This window comes from Poecile atricapillus, chromosome 29, assembly GCF_030490865.1.
Source record: "Poecile atricapillus isolate bPoeAtr1 chromosome 29, bPoeAtr1.hap1, whole genome shotgun sequence".
In the NCBI taxonomy this organism is placed as follows: domain Eukaryota; kingdom Metazoa; phylum Chordata; class Aves; order Passeriformes; family Paridae; genus Poecile; species Poecile atricapillus.
The window spans coordinates 5,118,050-5,136,041 of NC_081277.1; the positions used below are offsets into that span (position 1 = coordinate 5,118,050).

At 59.6% G+C, this 17,992-nt stretch overlaps 1 protein-coding gene across 2 annotated transcripts; it reads right to left on the reverse strand.

Moving 5' to 3' along the window:
- Window positions 1-872: 872 nt before the first annotated feature.
- TCF7L1 (transcription factor 7 like 1) lies at window positions 873-15,742 on the reverse strand. 2 transcript variants are annotated; one of them, XM_058859274.1, is made up of 12 exons: window positions 15,272-15,742; window positions 15,133-15,193; window positions 13,928-14,058; window positions 4,694-4,777; window positions 4,289-4,421; window positions 3,860-3,962; window positions 3,484-3,567; window positions 2,872-3,015; window positions 2,638-2,797; window positions 2,269-2,376; window positions 1,996-2,056; window positions 873-1,928 (listed from the first exon to the last, which is right to left on the reverse strand). In XM_058859274.1, exons 1-12 carry the CDS (start codon window positions 15,725-15,727, stop codon window positions 1,492-1,494), a joined length of 1,962 nt encoding a protein of 653 aa, XP_058715257.1. In that variant the 5' UTR covers window positions 15,728-15,742; the 3' UTR covers window positions 873-1,491. The 2 variants fall into 2 exon arrangements, with proteins under 2 accessions (XP_058715257.1, XP_058715256.1); XM_058859273.1 differs by having other exon boundaries at window positions 15,133-15,742.
- Between the last annotated feature and the right edge of the window lie 2,250 nt (window positions 15,743-17,992).

Below are 17,992 nucleotides of genomic sequence, written 5' to 3' on the forward strand. Positions count from 1 at the left end.
TCCAGCTCTCATCTGCTGCAGATATGGATGCCAACATATTGCACATCTAGAAAACACAGATCCTTCTTGGCCACCATGAAGTTCCCTTTCCCCTCTACCTGCAGACAGGTGACTGCTGCTGCTCCACTTCCTTAAAAACACTTCCCTGGTAACTTCTCAGCACTGGAAAGGAGAAGAGAAATGTCACAGCAGGAGGAAAAATGTCATTGATCACCCAAATGCACCAAAGTCCCAGCAGAGCCAGCGGCTGCAGGATGGGCTCACCCATCGCTGATGGTTGGGATGTTGCCACCGCCACGCCTGGGAACTGGGGGACACTGTGGTCCCCAAAATGCAGGGGAGGTGTGGGTAGAGAGCTGGGCCTGGGAGATAGGAAAAGGGCAGGAAATTCCAGAGGGGAATGGAACAGGGCTGTGAACCCCATAAATTAGCTCCAGGCAGGTGCAGCTCCAAGTCAGCCTGTAACAGAAACAAAATCATAAGTTGCAGGGGAAGATTTGATGCTTTTTTCCTTTTAAACTAACTGAGGAATCCAAATGGGTTGCAAATCCTTTGGGTTGGTTTTTTGCTGGTCCTTTTCAATTCCAGTATTTGCATCCCTGGTTTGGAAGAAGCAGGCACAGAGGACCCAGTACACACCAGTAACTCCCGCTCCCTCAGGCACTGGTTCACCAAACCCCCCAAGTCCTGATGCCTGGATAACTCTAGCAAACTGAACACCCCAATGGACACCCCAAAATCCCCCTGTGCCCATCGACAGAGGTGTTCAGGGCAGGACTGCAGTCCTGTCCTCAGGTATTTCCCAGGAAGGTGCCAGTGGACAAGTAGCAAGTACTTCCCACACAGACCACACTCACACAGTGAGCTGCAGCTGTAGTTTTATTTCCTTTTGTGAAAAATAACAGGATTTTGAGGTGATAAAAACACAACCCCTCCCAGGGCTCAGCCCCAGACCCTGCCCACTCCAGCAGGGCTGCAGGCAGGAGCGGCACCGACGAAGCAGCATCCCTGGGGCAGGATCCAGCTCCTTGCCAGGACAGAGCTGGGGATGGGAGCAGGACGGGAGGATTTGGGAGCAGCTGGAGGAATTCCTGCTCCTGGATCCGGGATGGAGTGCCAGTTCCAGTCAACACCTGCCGTATTTGGTGCTGGCATCACCACGCAGGTTTCATCCCCGTGCCCCACGGCAGCGAGGAGCACTCAGTTCATCCCACAGAGATTCCCATCATCGGCAGCTTGCGGAGGGTCTATTTCATTATATTTTTTTTTTCCTTTTTTCTCCTTTTTTTAATAAAAACAGTCTTTAAGTTGACTGCTGGCAGCAGCTCTGAGCAGAAAGCCTCTTCCTCTAGAGTCTGCTTCCAAAGAGTTCAGAAAGGGTCAAATATTGACCAATAATGGTTTTGGCTGCGTTTGAATCTTGATTGTGGCTTCTGCAATGTACAGCGGGGAGGAGCCCGAGGGGGGAGGCAGGGGAAGGAGGCTTTTCCCTCAGTCAGCAGGTTTGGTGACCAGGGAGAGGGGCTGTGTCTGCAGCACAGCCAGGGCGGCAGGGATGGAGCCGGGCGGGGAGGACAGGAGAGCCGTGGGGGTCACCGAGGCAAAGGGGATGGGTCTGGAGAGGAGCGAGGGCGGGCTGCCGAGGCTGGAGGAGGAGGAGGAGGAGGAAGAGGAGGAAGAGGAGGCTTTGCTGGCGAGGATGGTGGAATGCACGGCGAGCTGAGCCCTGCCCTCTGGCTTGGTGGTGAGCGAGAGCGGCTGGGCCTGCTCCGAGTGGGTGGCGGCCGGCGCGGCCGGCGAGGCCAGCGCTGCCGACGGCGTGGCCGGCGAGTCCAGCATGCTGCCGTGGGACGAGGCTGGGCTGGCACACGGCTTCTCGGCCGGCAGGTACGGCACGCACGGCTTCTTGCTCTTGGAGGGCAGGGAGCCTGCAGGGACAGGCACGGCGTGAGGGCCGGAGCCCAGCACGGGGGGAGGCGGAGGGGGGGTACTCACTGTCCGCGTCGTGGCTTTGCTGCTGCGCCAGCTTCTCGCGCTTCCGCTTCTTTTTCTTGCCCTGGAAAAGATGATTTCAGGTCCTTCCGTGGCTTTTGGCCACCATGGTGGATGCTGTGGTGGGAAACAGGCTGGGAGTGCCCCAGAGCATCTGCGGGGGCTCGGCACCATCACCCGCTGCCCCCGGCACCCCAACACCGATCCCCAAGCACAGGCAGCTCCCTCCCCCCAGCCAGAGCCCGGGCAGGGCCGGGGGGCCAGGGCCACACGTACGTAATTGTCCCGCGCTGACCAGGTCGGGTAGAGCTGCGAGTGCAGCTGCCGCTCCTTCCGCGCCAGCTCGTAGTACTTGGCCTGCTCCTCCCGTGACAGCGAGTGCCACTGCAAGGGGAGAGCACGCTGGAGACCCCAGAGCCACTCTGAGAGCCCCAAAGTCCAGCTGGGAACCCCCAAATCCACACTGCTGACCCCGAGGAGCTGCTGCCCTGGGCTGATGGGCCTCCATCCCTCCCCATCCCAGTGCCACCAGCACCTCCCTGGGACTCCCTGGGCTGGCAATGCCCCAGGTCTGGGGTCCCATCCATGGGGAGAAGTGAATCCAGGGGGTCTGAAGGGTCCCCTGTGGGGGGATCCCCACCGTACCCGCCGGCCCAGGATCTGGTTGATGGCAGCGCTCTCCTTCAGCGTGCACTCGGCCACCACCTTGGCCCTCATCTCCTTCATGTACAGCATGAAGGCATTGAGAGGCTTCTTGATGTGAGGCTTCTTCTCCTCCTCCTTCTTTACTGCCACCGGGGATTTCCTGGAAGGAGTGGGATGGGGGTCAGGACCCCCAGAATGAGCCCCCGTCCCCACGGCCGGCCCAGCCCCACTCACGAGCTGCCTCCAGGACTGGCGCTGGGCTGGGAGGGCTCCTGCTTGACGATGGGCGAGACGATGGTGGGGTGTGGGATGCCTGAGGGGTGCAGCCCGTGCGTGGGTGGCGGGACCATGTGCGGGGAGAAGCGGCTGGACATCAAACTGCAGCGGGGGAAGAGGACAGGAGGGGTGGTCACCTCCACACAGGCAGCCAAAGACCCCCCTGAGAACCTCCTGGGTTGAGAGACCACCTGCCTCAACCCAGTTGAACTGGAAAACCTGAGAAGATGCTGGAACCCCAACCCACTCTAGAAACCCCAAACACACTCTGCAAACCCCAAATCCACACTGCACTTCCCAAAGCCAGCTGGAGACCCCGAGTCCACCTGAAAGCCCCCAGGTCCCACCCCAGCTTTGAGATGGTGACACTGATCCAGCCCAAGTGATGCCCTGAGCCCATGGGATTCCTCCATCTGTGAGGACCAGCCACCCGCTCTGGTGGCATTTTCAGCCAAGGAGACCACCCTGATCTCCTGGGACTGCTCTGTGCCCATGCTCTGTGTGCAGGAAAGTGTCCCAAAACCCAGTGCCAGCTCCAGGGTGCCCCTGAGGGTCCCTCCCGAGGCCCACCTGGACATGGAGGCGTTCATGGCAAGGGCGGGATACGGGTGCCGGAAGCCACCAGCAGGAATGGAGTACACAGGCTGTCCCTGCCTACAAAAACACGAGTTTCAGGGGGAAAAAAGATCCCTTTCCAGTTCATGGCATCTTTGGACTGGTCTTCAGCTCATTTCCATCTGCAAAGATTTTTCCATTCCCAAGTTTTCCAGCAGTAGGGAAAAACCTCCCTTCCCACCCCCCACAGGAGGCTGCAGCATCCTGCTGAGCTCGCAGGAAAGTGGGATAAAGTGGGAGGAGGAGGAAGAGGAGGAGGAGGAGGGTTTCAGTCAGAAGTGGGGCTCCCAGGATTCCCAGGAACCCCATGCCAGGGTCAGTCCATCCTTACTGTGGCACGAGCCAGCCCAGCGGGTGCGGGAGCTGCCCCACGGCTCCAGGAGACAGCGGGTAATAGGGGGGCAGCTCGGGGGGGTGCGGCGGCCGTGGGATCCCTGTGGGGGGGAGAGGGGGCAAGGAGGGAGGTCAGAACAGGGGCACAGCAGCCTTGGAGCCCCCTGTGCCCTCCAGCACCTTTCCTTTGAGCACCCCAGCTCCCTCTGAGGACCCCATTTCCCTCAGCACCCATCACCCGAGGCTGGGCAGAGCTGAAACAGCCACAGGGGAGTCCTGGGGGGATCCCCACACCCCAACCCAACCTGTCACTGGGCAAGGACCCCCCTGGTCCCCGGCTGCATGCCCCAGACCCCATTCCCAGCGCATTCTCCGCACCATCATGCTCCCTCTGTTCCCCCAAAGGTGTCCCCCACGCTCTGCTCACCTGTCTTGGGGTCGATCTCTGGGGAGAGGTGGCCGGGCGGCGAGCCGGGCTGGAAGGGGTCGTTGCTGTAGGTGATGAGCGGCGTCAGCGGGTGCATGTGATGGGCGTGCTGCACCACCGGGACCTTGTTGGACTGCGGGGAGAGCGTGTGGCAGGGGACCTGCGGCCACCCTCCAGGAGCACCCCCGTGGGCAGCAGGGCAGCGTCACCAGGGCTGCCCCATCCCTGCAACTGTTCCAGGCAGCTCGGAGCAACCTGCTCCAATGGAAGGTGTCCCTGCCACGGCAGGACTCTGCCACTTTGGTCTTTAAGACCCCTTCCAGCCCAAACCACTCCCAGATTCCCCAGCTGCAGGATCTGAGGGTGCTGGGAACCCACCACCCCACCTGTGGGGGCTGCTCTTACCAGGTGGGCGGGCGAGGGCGAGCGGTTGTCCTTCAGCGTGGCCCCGGCCGGCACGTCCAGCAGTGGCCACTTCATCTGCAGGTACTGTGGGAGGGATGGGACAATGCCCTCCAAGAACCTTGGACACCCCTGGCCCCAAAAAAACCCTGTCCCAATACACTGCACCAGTCCTGAAACATCACCCCACTCCTGGCCTCAAACACCCTCTGACCCTAAAACACCCCCAGCCCAAAAGCGCTCCCAACCCTGAAACACCTCACTCAGCCCCAAAACATTCCTACAGCCCTTCAAAAAAACCCTGTCCCCAAAAGATCCCACGGCACCAAAACCTCTCCCCAGTCCCAAAATATTCCCTAGTTCTGAACCAATCCTCTAACCCCAAAACATCCCCCAGCCTCGCCTGCATACCCAGCCGAGGACACCCCAACCCACGGGCTGGGGGCAAAGAGGTTCTGGGGGTTTTTCTCCCTTTCTGGGTTAACATCTTGCTGTGACACTGGGGCGTCTCCTTGGCACCCCCAAAGAAAGGCTCTTTGTGCAGTGTTTGGGGAGACAGAGGCATTTCCCAAAGACAGCAGGAGGGAGGGTCCCTGGAGATGCCAGGGCTCGAGAATGTGGGAATGTGGCTGGAGCAGCTGCCTGCAGGAATTTCCCCAAATACAGACCTTCCTGAGCTGAGGCAGCTGGAAGGGAAGGCCAGGAGGAGTCAGGGGGAGTGTTAACTCTTGCAGGGCTGGGGGGTTCCTCCCCCTCACGTGGCCTCCTATCACCCCCAATGTGTCACACGTGCCCCCTGCAGCCCCTCTGGCTGTCCCCTGTCTCCAGCATGCCCCTCCTGCACTCCCCACCCCTGCCTGTACCTCCAGTATCCCCCCTCCATCTCCAGCCTGCATTTCTGATATCCTGTCCCTCCCTTCACCTTTAGTCTCCTCCTCCTCTGCCTCCAGGAACTCCATCCCCAGCACCCCCTCCCTGCTGGCACCCAAGAACCCCCACCCAGGACCCCCATGGCACAGCACAGTCCTGAAGCTGATGAGGATTCCCCGTGATCCATTTCCACAGCTGCTGGCACAGGGGATCCCTGAAAACCTCCTTCACTGCCTAACCCAGGTGCCATGGGGCCACTTCCCATCCCCATCCCGGCACAGGGATGCTCCAGGACCACGCTCCCAGTGCCCCCATGGGAAGAATTTTGGAACTACTGGGATGATCCCACAGGTGCCATGACTGGATCCATCCCCTGGCAGCTGCTTGCAGGGACTGGGAGCTGAGACTCCACGCACCCAGAGCACACCTGGAACGCAGTGGCCTCATGACCCTGGGCTCACCCTGACCTGCAGCCCCACGTCACCCGTGGGCTCTCTGTCCCCTGCGGGCTGGCCACGATCTGCCAGCTCAGTGTCACCCCAGGATCACTGTCACCCACGGGCTCACTGTGACCCAGTGCTCCCCGAGATGGAAGAGCTGCTCCCAAAGTGACAGCTTTGATGCACCCTCCAAATCTGGGTGAGCCACAGTGCCAGGGCAGCCAAAATGTCCCACCAGCTCCATGGCCACACTTGCAGCCACGCTGGGATGGCACTGGGGACCCCCACCTGTCCCTAGCCAAGACCCCACATTCTGAGCACTGGATGAGACCCTCGCTGCTCCCCCACCGTGTCCCCCTGTGTCTGTGGCCAGGACAGGGCAGGAGAAGCCCCCTCCCATCCCAAGGGGCTCCCTAAGCCCCCAGCCCCAGCCCCTCCCCGTCACAAAGGGGCTTTCTGGGCTCTGTGAGCGCAGAAGGCGCCAGGGGACGGGGACAGGCGGGGAGGCAGCGCAGGGGGGACGGCAGTGGGGGAAGGTTTGGGGGATAAAAGGCTGATTCTCATTTTGAGGCCATTTCAGGAGCCTGGGGAAGGGAAAGGGGAAGGGAGGGGGAGGAAGAGGGGGGACTCTTTCAAAATATACAAAGCGGGGGGAGCTGGTGAATGGTTCAGTGGTGATGTGGAAAAATGAGCCCCCCCCTCCCCTTTTTTTCCTCCCCATCCCTTGGCTCCAGCTGGGACACAGCCCCCACTGTCCCCCCACATGGGGATCTGAGCTGTGAAACAGCAGGAAAAAAAAAAAGAGAAAAAAAAAAAAAGAGGAAAATAGTTGAAAATCGGTCACATTCCAGAGAGATTAGAGCCAGTCCTGGGTCCTCGTTACCAGCCAATTAAAACCAGGGATAACCCCTTCCCTGCTGGAGCCCATCCCTCTGGGAGCCCCAGGACCCCAGAGGAAAAGGGGCCAGGGGATCCCCTGACGTCCAATTAAGGGCATTCATGAGAGGATTTCCGCTCCTCTTCTGCACAGGGATCAACCCACTTGTGATGATTTCCCTGGGAAAGGGGAAAAGTGCCACTGGCAAAGCCCTGGCTGGGGCTGGGCTGGGGCTGCGTGTCCCAGTGTGGCACCTGCCAACATTGGCACGTCCTGGTGTGTCACATCCTGGTGCTGTGTCCCAGGGCTGCACATCCCAGGACTGCACATCCCAGGATTGCACATCCCAGGGCTGCACATCCCAGGGCTGCACATCCCAGGGCTGCACATCCCAGGATTGCACATCCCAGGGCTGCACATCCCAGGATTGCACATCCCATCGCTGCACATCCCATCGCTGCACATCCCATCGCTGCACATCCCAGGGCTGCACATCCCAGGGCTGCACATCCCATCGCTGCACATCCCATCGCTGCACATCCCAGGGCTGCACATCCCAGGACTGCACATCCCAGGGCTGCACATCCCAGGGCTGCACATCCCAGGGCTGCACATCCCAGGATTGCACATCCCAGGATTGCACATCCCAGGGCTGCACATCCCAGGGCTGCACATCCCAGGACTGCACATCCCATCGCTGCACATCCCAGGGCTGCACATCCCAGGATTGCACATCCCAGGGCTGCACATCCCAGGGCTGCACATCCCAGGATTGCACATCCCAGGATTGCACATCCCAGGGCTGCACATCCCAGGGCTGCACATCCCAGGATTGCACATCCCATCGCTGCACATCCCAGGGCTGCACATCCCAGGATTGCACATCCCATCGCTGCACATCCCAGGGCTGCACATCCCAGGGCTGCACATCCCAGGACTGCACATCCCATCGCTGCACATCCCATCGCTTATCCCGACGCTCCCTGTCCCAGCACAGGCTCCTCTCTGCGGGGATCAAAGCCTCAGCCTTGGTGCTCACTGGCCTCGTTTTGGGAGAGAAAAGCTCTGTTTGGGACCATTCAGCCAGAGGCTCTGAGGCAGGAGCCTCTTTGCTGTCTTTTCCCTTTGCCCAGGCTCCAGCCCAGAGATGATCCCACAGGAGCCACCATGGAGCAGATCCAGATGATCCCAGCATGCGAGTGCTTCATCCCCAAAACCCCCAGGACCAGCTGGAAGGCACCCAGGAAGATTCCCATAGGCATCCATGCATTTAAATATCCATCCTTTTGTCCCAGGACAAGAGGTGGGGAATGGTGACCCTCAGCTGCCCATCCTTATGACAATCCCTTTTCTGGGGAAAAAATTCCCTTTTCTGGGAAACCAAGGATGCTGCAGATGGGGATGGCACCAAAGGGGATTGGGGGGAAGCCCCAAACCAGGGAAAAAAAGACTGGGAGAAGGGGAGGAAGGACAGGGGAAAGTAGGAACCTGACTTCTCACCCTCCTGAGCCAGGATGGGTTGTCCTTTGCACCCCAACAAATCACCCCAATGCCAAAACTCAAGGAGGAAACCCAGGAGCATCCCGGCCCCACAGAGCCCATCACCCACCCTGCAACCTCGCAGCACAGCTGCTGCATTCTGCTTCCCTGGGATAACTGGGAAGGGAGAAATCCCAGTTAGAGCTCCGATTTACAGCCCAGGGAATGAGACATAAATCTCTTCCCCACTCCCGCCATCTATCCGCTTCCCAGCCAAATAATCTCCTCCAGATGTTGCCCATGAACACCAGGATGACAAATTCCAACCAGGAGACTTTTGGGAGGGTCTCCTGCATCTCCCCACCCCAGGGAGAGCCCCAAAAATTCCTGATAAGAGTTATTTTCCCACCAGGATTTAGGGTTTCTGAAGGGCAATGTGGGGGTGATGCAGGAGACATCACCACGTCCCCCTTTGGCATTTTCTGGGTGACACTGGCAAGACAAAGGGTGTCTCAAGGGACAAGGATTTTGGGGTGGGAATGAGGGTTTGTGACACCTTAACAACAGCCACAGATACCAGATGGGAAATGGCAATGGGGTGGGATGGGAAGGTGGGAAAAGCAGCTGAGAGATGAAAAATTAAGTTAAAAACCCCCTCCATGTGGGATGAGCTGGGAGTCGTGGCACTTGTGTGACCTCATCTCCACCCACTGATCCCCTGTCCCCGCTCTGGGGACACTGGTGGCATCTGCTGAAGGACTTGGTCCCACAGGAAGGCAGGAGAGGGATGGGAGGCAGCGGGATGAGGCTGGAGCACTGCCAGGACAGAGCCTTAGCCCAGAGCAGCCTCGGCACCGGGATCCCCGAGCATCCTCCACACTGGGTGCCCTGAGCATCCCGAGCTTCCCCCACCCTCCAGTGCCCGAGAGCCCTCCCCACACACAGGACCCAAACATCCCGGGGTGACTCGAGCACCCCACGGACACCCCGAGCTTCCCCCACCCACGGGTGCCCCCAGCACCCCTCGCACGCCCTGGCCATGGGGCAGGACAGGCTCAGCTCCCACCGGGCCCCCGCTCCCTGCCCCCTGATCCAGTGGCCCCGAATCCTGCTGCTGCCCCGAGGCTTTTGTCTGCAGCTCCCGGCCTCAATGGATCCATTCATCCCCCTGCATCTGCACGGGGATCCCAGCAGGCTCAGCCTGCCCCGGCACCGACAATTCCACTGCTCCGGAGCATCCTTGAGCCGGGGAACAGCACCCGAGGGACAGCAGCACAGCACTCCCCGTCCTGCCCTCTGCCAGAGCCCCGGCAGCGTCCCCAGGGCTCCGGGATCCCAAAGGCTCCGGGATCCCAAAGGCTCCGGGATCCCAAAGGCTGAACACACAGCCTGAAATCGCTACCGAAAAACAGCAGAAAAGAGGCAAACCGGGAAGGGACACATCACCCCTTCCTCCCTCCTCCAACCTGCCCCGAACTCCAGGAGACGGAACACAACACTCCCGCTCCCTTCTTCCCTTATCCCTCCTCTTCCTCCATCCAGGATGCACCGGGCACTTCCCCCCGGGTTCCTCTTCCCTCCCAAGCTCCCGCCAGCGACTTCAAGGAAGGAAAACTAATGAAAAGCAGCTGCTGGGAATTCCAGAAGGATGATGAATGCGCCTCAGTCCCGGAACAATCCCAGGGCTGAGCAGAGGCGCCCCGAGCACTTACTTCATCGCTTTAATTTGGGAATCGTGTTAGAAAAGGAGGGAGGAGGGAGATTTGGGGGGTGGGGGGAGTGGAAATCTCCTGTAGGTCTACAAACTCCGCCCGCAGGGTAATTAGCCGAAGAACATAATTAAGGAGCGGGATAAAAGGGCCATTGTGTGCGGCAGCTCTGCAGAGCAGTCAGGAGAGTCTGGGAGTAGGGAAACTGAGGCACGGGGAGGGCTCAGAGCCGGGGAGGACCGGATCAACCCAGCAGCTGCACAGAGCAACACAGACAAGCCAAAAAGTGCGAAAAAACAGCGTTTTCCCTTAATATTTTCCAGGTGGGGAAAGAAGGCGGCACTGATGGGGGGCAAATCCCAAATAAACCAGAAAATCCCAAATTAGTGCAGGAGGAAGCGGGAACTACCGTGGTCCGAGGATGCTGAGCATCGAGTGAGCCCCCACGCCGGAAAAATCCCCCCATTCCAACACCTCCATCCGCATCCCAATGCCAAAACCCTCCACGCTCTGCCAGAACCGCCAGCAAGACCCGCCCAGTTTTTGGAGCAACCCTTTTTCCTGCCAAAAATCCGTATTTTAATCATTTTCCTTGGCAGCAGTGCAGTTAAGGATCTATTTTCTTTAGGAGACAGATACGGCTCTGTATCCTCGGGAATTCATTGCAGGAGTGGCGCAAAAGAAGCCGGAATAAGCCCAGGTTATTGATTTTTCCCTCATTTATTTTGGGATCGCAGCCTACCGAGGCGCATTAATTACATCGAGGTGCATTAATTACACCGGGCATGGCGTCGGGAAAGCAGTTTGGATGGAATTCCATGCCTGAGGAAGGTTTGGATTTATTTAAATCCTCGCCTCCAGACTCGAATTCCTGGGGTTAAACTGATTTTTTTGGGAATAATGCCAATCCTGTGCATGGTCTCAGTTTCGCTGCTCCGGCAGTGCCGTGCCTGGTTCCCATCCACTTCCCAAGCAGGAGAAAGATGCTGGGATGAGATTTTACCCCGGTATGGATCCATCTCATTCTGGGTTTGGGATAAAACCAGCAGCTCCACACAATCCTGATGGAACGGACCCAGCATCGTGGCAATAGGGATTTGCATCCATCCAGCCCATGCATGTCCAGAGCATTTCCTTCCCATCCCGACCTGGATATCTTTGTATTGTTGGGAATGATCTCAAGGAGCCGAACACAGCCTCACAGGTCTCCAGTTTCTGATTCCCCATGAAGAAATCCAGGCTAAAATGCTGCTCCGAACAGCAATACCATCGTTAGTTTCCAACAAATTCCTTCAGCATCAGAGCAGAGCCCCAGAAATACTCCCTGGACAGAAATTGCCAGGAAAGTGATATTGGGGACCACGGACACTTCCCAAATTCCAGGATCCCATTTGGAAATAACCTAGGAGCAAAGTGAATTCACACAGATTGAAGAACAGGAGCATCCATCCATTGGTGCTTGGTGGGTTGGCATAGGGATGAGACTTCCTGCTTTGGAGTGTGGGAAGGCACTATGTAAACATATTCCTAAATATTTCCCAGATTTCCATGGATATCCCAGATTTATTAAGATTTTGGAGTGGAGCAATGCAGAAGCACTGCTTTCCTGCCTGATGTTCCAAAAAAAGTCCTCCAGTTGTTTGGCCAGATCAGCCCTGGCATTTGCAGACTCATCCAGCACCTTCCTGGTCACCTCCTCCGAGCATCTCCCGGCCACAGAGATTAACTGGGGTTTGTATTTCTTCTCCCAAAATCTTTCTTTTCCACGCGGTTCAATCCACAGCGCCCGGCTGCGAAATATGAGGCTGGGTGCCATGGCCACTGGGATGGCTGGATCCTGCAGATCAGCTTGTTTCCTCCAATGCTGGGGCAAAAAAAAAGAAGGAAACAAGAAAAAGACGGTTCCCAAGGCAGGCTGTGCCTCCTGCCACCCCGGTGCTCCACGTGTCCGGGCTCATCCTCCCGGGGTGAGGGTGGGAGGCGGGTTTGGCAAGCTCAGTGCCTCCGGGCGATGCTGCATGTGGGGATGCTGCACCCAGCTGGATCCAGAAGGGATTGGGAGGCTGCTTCCAGCAGAGGATTGGGAAGGCTGTGCCTGGATGTATCCGGTAGGGGATCAGGGATGCCGTGCCCAGATCCATCGGGTACAGGATCAAGGATTCTGTTCCCAGATGGTTGCGGTACGGGACTGAAGAGACTGAGGATGGATCCAGAATCAGATCCAGGATGCTGTGCCCAGACAGATTCAGTACAGGATCAGGGATGCTGTGCCTGGATGGATCAGGAACAGGATCAATGAGGCTGAGCCTGGCTGCATCCGATATGAGATCAGCAGGATCTGGTTTGGGACCGAGGATGCTGCACCCGAACGGATCCAGCACAGGATCAAAGATGCTGCGCCTGGCTGGATCCAGACTAGGATCAAGGATGCTCTATCCTGTCATTTTCTGTTATGGATGAAGCAGAAGGATGTTGAGCCTTGCTGGATCTGGTAGAGGATCGGGGGTGCTGTGCCCAGATGGATCCAGTATGGGATCAGGGACACTGTGCCCATCCAGTTGCACTAGGAGTGATGATGTCCTGGGATCTGGGGGATCCCCGTGCTGCCACGCCGTGGGAGCTCATGGAAGGGGGTTTGGTGATGAGCACAGAGCTCCGCTGCTCTCTGTGCATGAGTGGCTGTGGGATCCAGCAGGGCCTCACCCAGCAGCATCACAAAATTCAGCCAGCCCACCCCCATCATCCCCAGCTCCCCCACATACACCCCTCACTAACTTGGCTCTACGCACCCAGTCCATCGGAATTCAGCCCCAATCCAGCTTTCCCAACCCCAGTCATCTCTCTAGAACATCCGGGAGGCGACACCAGCTCCAGCCCCTGTTAATTAATCCCCTTTCCGGGATTCATTAAATCATCGTTAGTGGCCGCTTGTGACAGATCCCAACCCCAATCCCTTCTCATTATCCCGGATTCCTTGCCAGTGTTTGGCATCGTGGTCAATCGTGCTTCATCCCCAAAACCTCGTAATCCCAAAAGTGACAAATTGGGAATACAACCTTTATCCAGCCACGGCAAAACACCAGGATAATTAGCTTATCTGCCCTCCCCATCCCCATGAAGGGATTTGCACTTCACGGCCACTCCAACCAGTTGCTTCCAGGAAAGCAAAAGTAGGAAAATCCTGAAAATATGGAAAACTCTCCGCACAAACCAGCTGGATTCTGGGATTTCAAACCATTATAAATGCCACAATATCCCATATACATTCCATATGGGAACAGAGTTCCCTATGGATCCAGAGAAATGATATGTGGAAAAGCATCCCTGGAGTGAGAAATACACCTGGACAATCAGGAGTGAGGTGCGGTGCTCCAGACCAGGATTCGGTGGGTACCAGTGCCCGGCTCAGCATCCCTCCCTCCCCGAAGGCTCAGGACCCCCGGAGGGCTGAGAATTCCCTCGGGGGCTGAGAATTCCTCCCAGGATGGCCCCTGTAGGGCCGCGTAGAGAACACCTTACGCTCCTAAAGCACCTTTATATCCCTGAAACGACTTTTCAGGGGTAGAAATTGAGGGGGATGGTTTGGGGGTCGAGGGATTCTGCTGAGGGCAGGGGATCGCTCCCCCTCTCCCAACACGCCCCCCACCACCCAGTTCTCGCTCAATTTGCTTAATCACTTCTCCCCCCGAGGCCAATGTTGGCCCATTAACGGCTTTAAAACCCGTTTAAATGAGAAAAGCGGCAGCTCTAGGTCAGGTTTCGGGGCGGGTCCCCCAGAGTGAAGCCCCCTCAAAGCCCCCCCAAAGGGGCAAAGTGAACCAAAAATAAAGGGGGGTTAGGGAGAGTTCGGGGGGGCACTTACGGTGCGGGCTCCGCCGGGGGAGAGGGCTCCATTGGCGAGGTAGGGGCTGCCCAGCTCAGGGAGCATCAGGAAGGGGTAGCCGGGATAGGGAGGGCCCTTAAAAAAACCCCCATCCTGCTGTCGTCTGACCACTGGGGAGAGAAGGAAGGGGGGAGTCAGGAGGCGGAGGGGTGGGGGGCGCACCCGCGGAAAGGGGCGAGGCTGGGGGCATGGGGGGCCCGGGGAACTCCGTCTGGGGGTGCCCAAGTCCCTTGGGACCGGCCCCTGGTTCTTCTGGGGGTCTCCACTCAGCGGACGGTGCCCAAGTCATTTTGTGGGAGTCCTTGGTTCTCGTGGAGGGTGATCCGCACTTGTGGGGCGTGGGTGGGCCCCTCTGGGGGTGCCCAAGTCACTTGTGGGGAGGGGGGTCCTTGATTTTCTAGGGGTTCCCACTTGAGGGGCACCTGGGTATGTCCCTGGGGGGGTGCTCAAGCCCCTTAGGGGGATCCTTGGTTCTGTTGGGGGATCCCCGCTGGGGAGGGGCCCGGATGGGTCCCTCTGGGGGTGTCCCGGTCCCTTGGGCGTGTCCTCGGTTCTTCTGGGAGGTGTCCCCGCTACAGGGGAGCGCGGTCCCCCCGGGAGGGGATCTCGGCTGCACGGGGGGAGTCCCGGGGCGTGGCGGAACCCGGTGCTGGTCACTCCCTGAAAGGTCTGGGGGTGTCCCTGGGGGTGTCCCGAGTCCGGCTGCTCCGTGGAGCCATGGGAGGCACCGAGGCATCCGTGGGGAAGCGACCGGAGCCCGTTAGTGGGGCGGGGGGCGGGCCCGGGGGCCGCGGGTGGGAGCGGGGACACGACGGGAGGGCAGAGACGGGGAGTGGACACGGGGGACACGGCGGATGGGCACACGGGGGGGCGAGGACACGAGGCTGAGGACACGGAGGGGGGAATTAGCGGGCCGGGGGGAGGGCTGAGGACGCCAGGGAGAGGAACACGGCGGGCGGGATGCGAGGGGAGCGCGACACGGGGGGGAAACACATGGGGGGCGAGGACACGACTGCGGGGGGGACACGGTGGGGAGAACTGAAGGACACGGGAGGGGAGACGGGGGGGGCACACGAGGGGTCCCGCCCGCGGCCGGGGGCGGAAACAAAGAAGTTGGGAAGTGTCGGCCGGTCCCGGGGGATGTGGCGGGGAGCAGGGGGGCGCCGGGAGGGGGGGTCCGGTACCTTCTGCCAGGGAGTCCCGCGGCTTCTGGAAACTTTCCCGGGGCGGCGGGGGCCGCTCCGCCTGCGGGGAGAGGCGGTGAGCGGAGCAGGGCCGGGCGGGGGGCGCCTCCCCCCGGCTCCCCGCCGCCCCTCGCCTCACCTCGGGGCCGGGGCCGACCACGGGGCCGGGGCCCCCCCGGTTCTCGGTCTCGCTGACCAGCGAGGACTTGAGCTCGTCCAGGTCCCCGTGGGCCGAGCCGCGCCCCGCGCCCTTGTCCTGCTCCTCGCCCTCGTCCTGGAAGGCGATGAGCTCGTCGGGGGCCCCCAAGTCGTCTCCCCCCGTCGGTTCCAGCTGCGGCATCGTGGGGTCCCGCCCCGGCCCCGCCGGGCCCCGCCGCCGCCGCCGCCACCGCCCGGAGGGTCGGGAATGCGCGGGGCGGCGGGGCGGGGAGGAGCCGGGATGCAAACCGACACCGGGGGCCGGGCAGGGGCTCGCACCGCCCCGCCGGGCCCGCACTGGTCCCGCCGCCGACTCCGCACCGGCCCCGCTGCCCACGGGGCGCCCACGTTCGGTCCCGCCGCGTCCGAGGCCCCCTGCACGTTCGGGGACCCCCATCCTGTCCGGGCTCCCTGTCCCGTCCGTGCCGTCCTTATCCCAGCCAGGGTTCCTCCGCCTCGTCCAGGGTGCCCCAGCTGGGGTCGCCCCGTCCCGTGCAGGTTGTCACCTCCCATCCGAGTGTTCCCATCCCACCCGTGGTCCCCCCATTCGATGCGGGGTGACACTTCTGATACATCTGAGTATTCTCAGCTTGCTCACGGTCCCCCCCCAAATTCCATCCATGTTCCTGCCGCCCAACCCAGTTGCCTCCGCCCTCCCTGGGTGCCCCCATCCTACCCAGGGTACCCCTCCCTCCACTATTCCTGTCCTGCCGGGGTGTGCGTGTCCCATTTCTGTGCCTCCAGGTCTCAGGAAAGGCCACATCTCACCTGGCCCGCCACGGTGTCCCCATCTCACCCATGTGTTTCACCACACCAGAGTGACCCCAGTCTACTCCAGTGTCCCTGTCCTGTACCCCAGGGAGTGCTCAGAGGGAGATGCCCATCCGTCCCCACACTGGGAGCAGGGTCCTGCCGTGATGGGACCAGCCAGCCTGCAAGACAGACTCATTGGAAAAACCTTTTTCCCGTTTATTTTTTACCGGATGGGCTCGTTCCCCCATGACAGCCACCTGCGGGGCTGGTGGGGTGGCACCGAATGGGCTTTAATCCAGCATCTCCAAAGCGTTGTCTTTGTCCCATCCCATCACCCCCAGCCTGACCGTGAACCCCAATCTCCAGCCATCTCCAGTCCCCAAACCCCTGGGGCCACCAGACTCCACCACCCCCCGGCAGCCCCTTGCTCTGCACCAGCACCACAAAGGTTCTTCAGTTGCTTTGCCTGAAATACTTCATGAAAAGGCTTTTGTACCGTCGAAATCGCTGGTGACCCCAGTCCCCCCTGCCCAAGATTCCCAAGGAAAAGCGGGAGGCAGCTGTGGGGGGTCGTGCAGGCTGGCCCTTCCCCGCTCCCAGCCCTCCAGATGTTTTATTGCCCTGTGTTTAATTAACATTTCCAGCCACGTGCTGAATGGGGAAGCTCAAATCTGCCCCTTCTTCCCAGACAGCTCCTTGTTTAGGGGTACGTGGAGTAGGGGTATGGATATGTTCAGGGGTCTGTGTGAGTCCCAGCATGCTAAAAAATATAAATGATCACCTTATGCATTATTTTTTCCCATATTTCCCATAAATATGGGATGAATCCTCAAGGCATGAGGACACAGCTGCTTCTCAACAGGGGACAGTGGAAGGTGAACGTCCTGTGCCACCCAGTGCTCCCCAGCTTCCCCCCAACTCTGCACTCCTATGATCTCCTAAATCATAAAAAGGCACTGGCAGCCCTGAAGTTTTGGAGTGCTTCCCAACATTTTTGTAGGTTCTACAAACACAGGAGAGCCTCTCCAATGGGTTTCATCCACCGGGAGGTGACATCTGGTGCTCTGGGGGTGATGAATGGATGGGGGGATTCATGGGATGGAAGGGATGAGGGGTGTAAGGCGGACCATCTGACACCCCAGGACTCTCAGCCACCCCAGGGCTTTTAGGTGCCTCAGGACCCTTGGACATCCCAGGATCCTCCATCACTCCATTCACCATCTCCCAACCCATCCCACTCCCCCAGACACATTTTTCCCCGGGAGCTGGGGGCACGAGGATATTCCTGCCCCCTCCACCTCCTCAGCCAAAGCCTGAGACAAATTCTGACAGAGCGCTGGAACCATCACTACCTCTGGGAACAAAGTGGGGGCCTGGGTGGCTCCTTAAACCCCACCTCGGCCTCCCGGGGCTCGGAGACTCGGACCCCCGTTATTTTCCCCGTGTGTGAAGGTGAGGGGTCGTGGATGAGTTGCTCCCCGTGGCCCACGAGCCCGCAGGGGTGGGGGGTGAGACGCCCCAGGAGTTTTGGGGAAACTTCCCCCATCTCCGCGTCCTTGTTACTCTCTCAACTTTAAGGAGACCCCGAATGTGGAGGAAGGCTCTGGGGAGAGAAAGGGGACCCGACGGAGGGCCACCCCGAAATCCCACGAGCAGCCCTTCCCCAGGCGGTCCCAGCCAGATGTGGGCAGCGGGGGAGGGCTGGGGGAACAATGATCTGCTAATGTCGATTTAACACATTCTGGGGACACCGCCGGGCGAGAGCCCACCCGCTGTCCCTCCCCTCACCTACCCCTCTGCCTCAGGTCACCTCCCGTGTCCCCCCGGGCCACCTCCTGCCGCCCAAGAACACGGGAGGGTCATGGCCACGGGGAGCTGAGAGGCAGAATTTTGATGATTTGGGCCAAAG